The sequence below is a fragment of the Carettochelys insculpta genome, chromosome 22 (genome assembly GCF_033958435.1).
Source record: "Carettochelys insculpta isolate YL-2023 chromosome 22, ASM3395843v1, whole genome shotgun sequence".
In the NCBI taxonomy this organism is placed as follows: Eukaryota; Metazoa; Chordata; order Testudines; family Carettochelyidae; genus Carettochelys; species Carettochelys insculpta.
Genome location: NC_134158.1, coordinates 24,692,048 through 24,703,560, shown reverse-complemented (window position 1 = coordinate 24,703,560; position 11,513 = coordinate 24,692,048). Strand labels below are relative to the sequence as shown.

Genomic DNA, 11,513 nt, shown 5'->3' with positions numbered 1-11,513 from the left:
GGCACAACCCACATACATTTTTTCCAGACCATCTTTAAAGGAAACATTTGGGCTGAAGATGACTGGAGACTGCGTCAGAGGTAGGAACCATCAGAGCTTACAGCAGTGGGGGCTGACGTGCAGATACATCAATCAGTCTCGCACACTGAGCTCTTCCACCTGCAGCAGCTTGTCTCACTAACAGATGAGGTGGGTTTGTGCACCACATCCCTGTCTGCTGGCAAAGAACTGAAAAACACAACAGCAAGCCCCACCCTTGGGTCGCCACTGGCAAGTGGCCTGCAAATGATTGGATTACTGTCAGCAGCAGCGAAGGCAACACGCCTGCACCTACAAACCGTAAAACATAACTTTCAAACCTATGTGCACTGGCTGATACTGAGTCTTAAACAAAAAGACAAACTTTGCCAGCTTATGGCTAATATGCTTCAGAATGGATCCATTAAAATGTTTGTGTTCAGTCTCATTTAAGTTAGGGAGCCAACTCAGTATCTGAGCCACAGCCAATAAAGAGATAATTCTGTGGCAATTAACAAGATTGTGAAATGTTTAGTTTTTGAGCAATTATGTTTATTACTTTAGTGTAATGTTGATGAATAAAATGTATTCATTTAATGTGCAATAATAAAGCTTTGTGCTGTCCAATGCAGTTTGGTTAAAGGGAAAATGCTAGAGTAAGTATTTCCTTTAAAAAAATTGGCACACTCCTCTTTAAGATTTCAACGGCTTTGTTGTGGAAATGAACCTTTCACTTTTCAAGTCATTTCCTTCCTTGTCATGCTTTTTTTTTTCCGTTCACATAATTTCTTTCAATTTGGACCAAAAAAAGAGACTAGTCAGTTTTATTTATATAGGGTTTCTTTTTTTTTAGTAATTTTGCTTCAAAATTCACATGCTAGAACAGTGCAGAGGAATGCTGCTGTTTGCTACAACAATTTTTTAAACTCATGGATTGCTCTTAGGTTGTGTAGAAACTCATTACAAAAACCTAAGTTTGGAGCCCCTTTTGGCCTGCCAGTATCCCTTTAAACAAAATTATTAAATGTGAACTGTTAAAATGAATTGCACGTAAACATTTACATTGTTCATCCTTTGGCCAATTACATTATGCATCCTACAGTACTACAGAAATAAGAAATTGGTTACCAATGTTATCTGAAGATGCACTGACACACAGTGAGATCGTGCAACGCACATTGGGAGAGGAGAGTTTTAACTTGTGGTGCCTCACTTTAAAAGCACACCAAAAAGAGATTAGTTCTGTTGACACACAACACAGTTTGAAAGTGGGAGACTAGGACATCATTTCCAGTGTGGCAAAGATGTGCACAAATACATCATTTCGAATATAAGTAGCTTTCTAAAGACTGAAATTCAGATGGAGAGCACTGGAAGCTCCTCCTTTTTTAAGCTGAGATAAATTTAAGTGAAAAGAAAGAAAAGGGCCGTCAAGGCACAGTCTTGAATGATACCAGCCTTTACAAATCCAACAACACAGGCCAGCAGTTCTGTAGCAGTGAGTAATTGTGTGGGACAACGTTAAAATCCTTCTGTTTTCTTTTCCTTATTTGGATATTATTTTGTCCATAGGGGAACCTTTAGCTTTTTGTTTTGTGGATGGCACGTGTACAATGCGCACAGACGGAAGAACATCTCAGGATTAACATGATGAGAATTTTTTTATAACATTTCATTGCTCACTAACAGCTTAGTAGTTGAACTGGTAAATGATTTGCCATCAGAGAATTTTGAGGTTCCTGAGAGTTGGTCTTGCTGACACCTGGTAACTGCATGAATGAAAGAATAGTGGAATTTTACGACCAACAAATCTAATCAGACTATAGTTACGCTTCTAATTCAATACCACAGTTGTGTGGTGTAAAAGAAACAGTGAAGAAAATTGTAAATCACACACTTCATATTTAATATATTGAAACAAAAATAGTTAAGAATGCAGGAACTGTTTTACATATTAAAAAAATATTTTTAAACCATCTGATCTTAAAAATAGACAATAGTAGTGAAGCTTAAAATACAGCCATTTGCATTTAAATGTTTTAAGCAATACCACCTTGGCTCTATGTGGTGTGTCCTGCTTTGCCACATTGCTATTGAGATAACACTTCAGGTGTTAAAAAAGTTGGTTCAGTAATAGTCACTCTTTCACAATCCAAATCCACCACAGTTTTGCTTTTGATGGAAGTTCCTGAGCATTCCTGATGCAAACTTTCCTGTCTCTCTGTGAGCTTGGAAGCAGAAGGAGCCATTGACCCACTCTGACTGCCATTGGTCTGAGAGCAGACGTTATTAACATTAATATTTTTATTTTTGTGGTGATTGTTGTAGACTTTATATTTCATGAGAAGAATGAAGATGAAAACAAGAACAGACGCCACAATTATTCCACCAATGATGATGATCATTGTCCCTCCAAGAAACTGTGCGTAAAGAGAGCGGCACTGCTTATATTCCTCCTGTGTGGTGAATTGCACACACCCAATCACCCTGGTTGCAGTTAGAGATGTCAAACCATCATCATAAACAGCGAGAACGCAGAGGTCATATTCCCGGCTTGCAACCAGGTCAGTCAGGAAGAAGGATTTGCTAACAGCTGGGATCATCCTAGAAGGAAAAATGGGTAAAATAAATGCTTGAAATGCAGTGCACCACGAAAAAGTGCTTTCCCTTGTCAAGAAGTCAAAGAGTAACTTTACTTCCACCCCCTTCCACATCTGCCATATCATATTGGGGCAATACCACAATGCATCTGCAGCTGCACAGAGGTTTGTATTATTGCCTGTGATGCACACTTTCAGCCTTCTGGTGCACAAAAACCATCCCACAGTGATGCAAGGTGAACTTGAAGGTTACCTGACAGCGAACTTTAAATATAATTTCTCTTTTTCAAAAAAGAAAGTAAAGAGAAGAATAACTGCAACCTGATCTGGAGAAGACTTAACTATAATAGAGAAACCTAAAGCAGCCACCTAGTGCACAGAAGATGAGCATGTTCTACAAATATATCTTTTTGTCATATCTCAATTCTGGTCAGACCCAGTCTGAAAGCTGACATGAGCCCAAAGCATGGTAGTATAACTCTACTGCATGTCGTGTGATTGGCGAGCCAGGGAGTGAGCTAATGGGAGCAAGTATCAAACCCATATCTCAAACTACACATCAGCTACCTCTAGCCTATGGCCATATATTTACTCCTGTTTCTCAGCTACTGTATGGCGACATTACGCAGGCTTCAGTGACACAGCTGTGTGACGAGAACCAGGCACTGTCCCTGCTGTTCATGTTATTGCAGACAAAAAACTTCCACCCCTACTAAAACCCTGTTTGCGCTAGTCCTTGTTGTTGTTGTTGTGTGCCTGTGTGCGCACACGCATGGGGGAAGCGCCTGTGAAATGACAAACGCTTTGGAGCTCAACTGCAAGTGCAGCCAAAGCCTTGCGCACCCTCACAGACATCAATGGAGTTACACAAAGGGGGACAGTCATTTCTGAGGGGGGCCACTCACGATTTTGAAACGTGGTCAGGGGCTGCATTTTCCAATAGGGGGTGGGGTCTGCGATGGGGTGTGTGTGGAAGGGAGCTCAGGGTATGGGACTGGGGTGCAGGGGGCATGGGGTCTGAGAGGGAGTTTGGGTGAAGGAGAGGATTATGACCTCGGACGGGGATTGGGGTGCAGGATCTGTGAGGAGGTATGGGTGCAGGAGAGGCTGCTGGCCTTAGGGAGTGGTACAGGGGTTTGGGTTCAGGCTCTGGGAGGGAGTTGGGGGCTCAGGAAGGGATGGGGCACCAGAGGCAGGCAAATCCCAGCCTGCAGCGCTATCAGGCAGGCTTCCCCGCCTGCCAGCCGCCCCAGATTGCTCAAAGCAGTTGACTCTTCCACGTGGCCCACTGCACTTCGGGGTTGTGGGGGGAGGCATTATTTGCTGCCCTCAACCCCAGCAAAATCTCTCAGCCGCTACTGGCCAGAAACCAGCCAATTGTGCTACGCTGTTCCCACTCCTAGAAAAATCTCTCAGCTCCCATTGACTGGTTTCTGCAAAGACCTCCCGCTTGTCCCTTCCCCTGTCATGTCTGGCAATGCAGAGAGCCACAGGGAGCAGGCAGCTACCTTGAGTGTCACTGCTTCCTGCCACAAGGGGATGCCATGGGCTGGAATAAAAACCTTGGCAGGCTGGATGCAGCCTATAGGCTATAGCTTACTCACCCTGAGCTACGCTAATATATACTAATAGTTCTGAGAATGTCTCAGTGTTACACAGAAAAATCTTTAAACACACAAGTTAAGGGCTGCATTTATAAAGAAATAATCAGCATAAAACAAAGACTACCTTCTGTGATCATGCAGCCAACTTTGGACTAGGCTAAACAGGCTCTGGTGTGAAAATCTGAAGGATCATTCGTCCTCAGCCCAAAAACAACGTCTGCTTGCAAGCTGACAGCTGCTGTAATTTCAGTTATAATAACGTAACTTCTATAATTTAATCATTACAAAAAGTGTGCAGCTGCAGTATCTTTTCAATTACTAAGGCTGTTATCTGTAAAATTTAATAAACTGCTGCACAGGTGACAAGTTGGAAAGTTAATGAGAAGCTGGCATACACGATGGCATAGTCAGACCTGTAAGGACACAATTTTGTTTTCACCTAATACCTGACACTAGGTTCTGGTTAAAGGAATGTTATAGTTACAGCTGACTGAAAATTGTGGGAAGTTTCCCCATTCTAATAATTTTTCTTTTTGTTTACACAATTTTAGGGCTGTCGAGCAACTAAAAAAATCACAATTAATTGCTCTGCTAATTAATAATAATGGTATCTATTTAAATATTTCTGGAACAATTCAATAAATTCTTTTCTGTAACAAATCTGTTTGTGTCCTGTGCCAAAGAGCCCATTTGTATCTCAGCCCCAGATGTGGGCAGCACGTTAGATTCTGCTGTGGGCAGTGCACAGTTGGGGGTGGTGCAGCCCCAGGAGGCAAAGTGAGGGTGACTTGGGTGAGCCCTGGAAGGTGTGTGGGGGGCGGGTGTGGCTTGGGCAAGCCCCCTGGCTGTTTTATTTTAAAAAAATACAGTCACCTGGGAGAGGAGGGTGGGTGTCAGGGTCTTGTTTCTTTTCCACTGGTGCTGGGCCCTTTTTCTGTGCGCCCGCTGGTGGCAGTTGCCATTACTGCGCCTTACCAGAGAGCTCTCCTGAGCAGCACGTGGCTTGTTTCCGGAATCTGTGATTAACACCCGTTAATTTTTTTTATGCATTATTTCTGCCCTGCATTAATCACAGGCATTAACATCCATTAATTGACAGTCCTAATAATTTTGAGGTATGATGACAGGCTCTAAAGAGCTGTGCCCTGCCAAATTTAGGGAGCCTCAATGTATTAAAACCATAAGGATTATGATTTCAGTATCATACTTCTACATGAGCAAATTCTACCGTTGAGCATATTACAGAATGCGGTCAGTTTCTAAACTTTCTGGACATTTTAAACAAAACTCTCAGCATATTGCAGAGCAAAATAAACGCTTTGCCATATGCTGGTTTTGTGATAAACAGTTATTTTGAAAGCCACAAAGAACAGAGAGAAACTAGTATGCTAAAAGCAGCCACCAAGAATTAGTAGAATTCAACGTTTGCCATCATGGGCAGAGATTTTAGCAATCAATTAAGGTACTTATAGATACAGTAATCAAATAATTTGTACTATCCAGCTTTTTTAGCAGTCTTTAATGCTGCTTTTTTCCTTCTGTCCTAAAACATTTTGTGTTCCATTACTGTGAATGATTGATATTCAAGTTTGACTAATTAGGTAGTGTAGTAGAGAAATGGAATGTTTAGCACCCAGTGAAGTATATCTACATTCTTTGTACCTAAATTCATAGAAGTGGAGCAAGAAGATCAGATACTTGCAAGCAATGGCATTTTTATGGGCCACGTTAAACACACACCACACAATTGTGAAATAAACAACAATTAGTACCAAAGCTGATGTGACAGGATGTACCAACCCCGCACCGACCAGCAGGGGCAGGGCTTGTTGGGTGGAAAAGGCCCCTCCCCCGAGGCCCTGTTGGGCTGGCTCCAACTGCAGCCCAGCTATAAAGGCCAGGGAGGCCAGTCAGCTGGGGAGCAGGAACTCTTGTCACAGAGTGGGGCCAACGCTCGCCAGAGATGGAGCTGCGACTCCCTGAGCAGCAGCAGCCTGTGGAACAGCCGTTGTAGCAGCAGCAATCCAGGGAGACGCGGACAGAGGCAGGATAGCTCGGCGCATCCAGAGCAGAAGACAAAGTAGTCCAGGGCAGGGAACCGGGAGGGTCCGTTGTGAGCTCAGTGTGTTGCGGTGAGGATCCCTGCTGGGCTGGTGGCTGTGGGGCCAGAACACCCAGGATAAGGAGTTACGAACATGCACCATGGGAAAGGTGCTACCTAGGTTTCTCAGGCTGTGCAGACTGGCAAGATTCTGCATGGGAAAGCAGCTTTCTGTTCAGGGACTCCTTTCCCATGCAGAATCTTGCCAGTCTGCACATAGCCTGAGCCATTCCGCAAGAGCTCTTGTGAAATAGCTTATTTTGAAATAACACAACCGCGTGCAAGAAGCTCTTTCGAAATAGCTGAGCCAGGCAGACGGCTACATCTACACTACGGCATTCTTGCGAAAGGCAAATGGCCTTTGAAAAGAGAGCATCCACACACAAAAAGTGGATCACGCCTTTGAGGCGCTCTTTCGAAAGACAGGATCCACACAGCTCTGGGGGACAGGAAACGCCACGGACAGGATCGCATGGCTGACAAGCCCTTCTGGGGGCCGCAGCCAGCTGCTCCTTTAAAAGTCCCCTCCCAAGCACTTCGCCCTGCACATGCTGAGGGCTGCTTTGCTGCACAAAACACAGCAGACCTGGTGCAGGAACCGGATGTTAATTGCACTGGCAGTTGGATCCCCAGCAGCTCCCCACAGGAGAAGTCCTTGAGACTGTGGGCTGTCCGCCTGCTGGCCACTGTGCGCCTATTACAACATTCAACCTTTGGCACTATCCTGTGAGCTCTGAGTGGTGGGACCAGCTCATCATGGGGGAGTGGGATGATGACTGCTGGCTCCAGAACTTCCACATGACCAAGTGGATGTTTCTGGAGCTGTGCCACTGGCTGGCCCCCGGGCTCCTGCAGCACCAGACCACTCCCACCATCTGCTCTCCTGCTGGAGAAGCAGGTTGTCATCTTCATCGGGAAGCTGACCACTCTGGACAGACACTGGTCTGTGGGGCACCAGCGTGGGGTAGGCAACGTGCCCACACTCACCACAGGGAGGAGAGAGGTGGGCTGTCAGGCAAGGGGGGACCCTCAGGGACTGGGCGGAGCCCTGGAGAGGGCAGGGCCTCAGAAGGGACAGGGAGTGGGGCCCTGGAGAGTGGGGCAGGGGGTTTGGGGGCAGGGGCTGGGGGCAGGACCAGGGGAAGGGAGGGGCTGCAGAAGTGTCTGGCAACAGGGCAGGAGGCTGAGACAGGTAGGCAGTCACATCCCAGATGAGGGTGTGAAGGGCAACTGCCCACCTCACCCCAGGGCTCTTGCTCCATCTCCAGCCACTCCTGCGGGATGGCGTTCTGCTCCCACCAGGTGGCCATGTGGGCAGTGGTGGCCTTCTCCTCATGGTGGTGGTGGCGTGGCCTCTGTGGACCTGCATGGGTGCCAGAGGTGGGGGTGCCCCGGCTCCCTCAGCAGCTGCTGCAGGGCAACCCTGATCCTGGACAGGACTCACCTGACCCTCAGATGATGGAGCTGTGGAGACAGAAGGGGAAGAACAGATGACCCATCAGTCCCACAACCTGGCTCTGAGGGCTGTGCCCCCCATTCCCCATGGCCAGCCCTCCCATCCCCTGTCTGATGGCCTGGTGGCCCTGGGGGATTCTGGGCACTTAGGGGTCCCCACATGGGTGGGCACATGCTGGGTGCAGTCTGCCTGCCCCACTCCCTCCCTGGGCACGACTTGTGGTGCTGTCCACAGAGTGGGTGATGAGTGCCACGTGCAGCCTTCTTCATGGCCCAGGGGACGTGGCTGTCTGGGGTGCATCCGGACAGGGGCATGTGCCCAGCCTACTGATAGCTGTGGTAGGGACAGGTGACCTCTGCTATGCCCCAGGGTGTCCAAAGTGTCTGGTACCTACCTGAGGGTCCCTCAAGGATACCTTCCTAAGGGTCCCCTTACTGGAGGGTGTGCAGCTCAATGACCCAGACAGGAGGGAATCACCAGTGTCCCATCCATCAACCCATCATCATCCACTGTCAACTCTGGCTCCTGCTCCCGGGAGGTGGTCTGGCCTGAGGGCCCTGGCTGGTCCTCTGGCTCTGGCTGGGACTCCGGGTTGGGCCTTGTGGTGTCAAGTACTGTCATGGGGAGCCCCGTTCTTGGGCCTGAGGAGGTGGTGGAGGTCCTGATAACGAAGGCAGCCAGTGAGCGCTGCCCCTGAGCGGCTGGCTGCATCTCTGGCCCTGCAGTAGGCCTGCCACAGTTCTTTCACCTTGGATCTTACTTGATCCAATGTGTGCGGGAGGGGGTGCCCCCAGGTGTTCATGTCGGTTGACAGATGGCCAAAAGCTGCACTGTTCTGAAGCCAGCCAGTGGTTTGCAAGAGGACCTCCCTGTCTCCGCACAGGCTGAGGTGGTCCTGCAGCTCTGCCTTGGTCCAGCACAGGACACTCTTCATTGAGCCCTGGCTGGGCTCCTGGGAGCTCTCTGCCAACTCAGTGGGGGAACCCTGGAGGGAGCAGGACTCCTGGCTGCTAGCTATGGGCCATCTGGGTGCATCAGGTGGCTGCTGATGAGGCTGGAGGGCAGGCTGTCATGGGCTCATGGTTTGCTGCTGCTAGCATGCTCTTAGCTTCCTGACGTGGGCTTTCTGGGTCCTTGTGGCTTTAAATGTGGCTGGACACAGAGACCATAGAGCCCCAGTAGGAGGCAGGGTTGTCTCCACACTCCAGCTGGCCAGTGCCATGGAGGGCTGCTCTTTCGAGAGATTCGCCTGCAGAGCATCTACGTACACTTTCTTTTGAAAGAGTCTTTTGAAAGAAGGCACTCTTCCTGAAATCGGAGGGGAAGAGCCCTTTTGAAAGGAGTGCCATGGTCTTTCTAAACTAAGTACCACAGAATGCATTTTGTGTGTAGATACTTTGTGGAATATTTTGAACGAGACCCATCTTTCAAACAATATTTCCAAAGGACCTGCTGGCAAGTTCTTTCAGAAAATCAGGCCCTTTTTCAGAAGAACACACGGCACGTCAACACACAAAAAGCGCTCTTTCAATCTGAAATTGAAAAAATGTGGCTCTTCTTCTGGAAGTCCTCTTATGCTCCCGGATCAGGAAGATTACCTTCTTTTGAAAGCTTTCTTTGAAAAAAGGCACATGTAGAAGCTCTGCAGGCCCTTTTTTTTTGAAAGAGCAGGCCTCATGGTGCCGGATTTTTTGATCCCTGGCACATTCTGTGTGGACGCTCGCTATCAAAAAAAGGGGATCGAGCTTTCAAGCCGCTTTGTTGTGTGTGGACACACGCTTTTGAAAGAAGATCTTCCAGAAAATCCAGAAGATCATCTTTCAAAAGATGGCTGTAGTGTAGATGTGGCTGAAGTGCCTATTTTGAAATATTGCCGTTCAACGCCATTATGGCTTATTTTGAAATAGGTGTTATTCCTCCTGCAACGAACCACGTCTACACTCGCCTGCAACTTCAAAACAGCAGGCACCACTGCGAAGCAGCGCACATCACATGTACACATGCCGTGCACCACGTCAAAGTTGAAATTGATGTTGGGTGCCACAGACGTCGAAACCACTATTCCAAACAGAAAATAGGAACAGGGCACTACTTGCACTACTTGCACGCCTACCTTCAAAAACGACGTGTGTAGAGGTCTTGCATCCTGCCACCTCGAAAGAGCGGGGTCTGCATGGTGGCAATCAGCTGGGATGCAGCGACGTGCTGCACAGCCCCCACAGGGCTCTATGGCCTGTGCATGCAGTGGCTGTTAAAGCCACACAGAGCAGGAAACCCCATAGCTGAGATTGTGCAGGCAGCAGCCATCACATGAGGAGCCCCTGCACGCCTCAGAGTGACCCCCAGCAGTCCACAGAGACGGGTGACAACCAGCTAGCCACGCAAGCGGTCACAGGGCTCCCCCTCCGACTGACCCGGGGGGGAAAGCATGCCCCCCCCCAGAGCAAGGCTGAGCTCCAGGACCTGCCAGGGCTGTGGAGTAAGGAGAAGGTGCTCCAGGTTCTGGGGCGCAAGAGGCGGTACGCAGCCGCCCTCGCCTGGCTGGCTGAGGGCCTGACCACCAGGAGCGACGGCAGGGTTACACCTGGGCTTGGGACTCAACCAACAGGGTTGGGGGGGGTGCTGCTCCCACCATTTGTCCCTATTACTGAGAGCTCAGGGCACCTCCTCCCTGCCAGCCATCCTCGACCCCACAGCTGAGGAGCCCCAGCCAGTCGAGGAGCAGGACCCAGGACTGTCGCCAGGGCTGGAGCCAGAGCCAGGCACTGAGGCAGCGGAGTGGTCCAGCGAGGAGAGGGGGCTGGTCATCGACCTCCCTTCCTGCACCTCCAGCTGGGCATCCACCTGATGGGCACCCCCTGACCTCGGCAGTGGACCCTCAGTTACATACCCCACAGGGCACACACCCTGGGTCATGGGGTGGGGCACCATACATGACCAGGGCCCCCCCACACCCCGGCAGACCCCAGCCTGCCCAGGCCCATCCAGCCCATGGCCTCAGGATGGCGGCATAGCTGCCAGTGCCCACCAGCACCCGCTCCCCTGGACAGTGCGGCTCCCTGCGCCAGAGGGCAGGGGTGGGGCAGCAGACCACACAAAGGGGCCACCAAACCCACGGATGGGGCCAGGGGATGGGGACACAGCACCCACAGGGGCACAGGGGGCAGGGCCCACAGGGCAGAGCTTGGTTCTCACAGCCTTTTGCTCCCTGCCTGTTTCTGCGGCTGCACCATCTGAGGGCCAGGAGAGTCTCACCGCATCCATGGGACACCGACTGCCCAGAGGCACCACCAGTGCTGGGATGGGCGCGCTGCAGCTGGGTGTGCTGGTGTCGCAGGGTGGGGGTCAGCCACTGGCAGAGCTTGCGGCAGGTCTGCCAACGCATCTGGAAACACCGGATGTCGCCCCACTCCCCCAGGACCAGGTGCTCCTACCACGCAGAGCTGGTGGGGTGGCTCCAGAGCTGGCGGAGCACATGGGGGAGGACAGGACGGCCCCATGGTCTGGGGTGTCCCTTTCTGCCCCCGGAGGGGGTCCCCTGCCAGGAGAAGCTGGGCAGCCACTGGTGCTGCAGCTAGCAGGGTGCCTGCTCCGCTGATGGCAGCCAGCAGGGTGTCGAGCTGCTGCTGGGCCATGTACATTTCTGTTGGCCCTGCGTCTGCGGGGCTTGTGGCAACTCCACAGGCCTTGTGCGGTGCGGGCCTGTGTGTTTGGGAGGGGCCCTTTAAAGGAGC

At 50.2% G+C, this 11,513-nt stretch overlaps 1 protein-coding gene across 2 annotated transcripts in view; it reads right to left on the bottom strand.

The window, feature by feature from the left end:
• Positions 1-841: 841 nt before the first annotated feature.
• The window catches only part of LOC142024381 (leucine-rich repeat and fibronectin type III domain-containing protein 1-like protein), a 372,892-nt gene continuing 362,220 nt past the window's right edge, over positions 842-11,513 (bottom strand). For both annotated transcript variants that reach the window (XM_075016339.1, XM_075016340.1), the window contains exon 3: positions 842-2,622. In XM_075016339.1, coding sequence (XP_074872440.1) covers positions 2,109-2,622 — 514 coding nt within the window. In that variant the 3' untranslated portion in view covers positions 842-2,108. The remainder of the gene's footprint in view (positions 2,623-11,513) is intronic.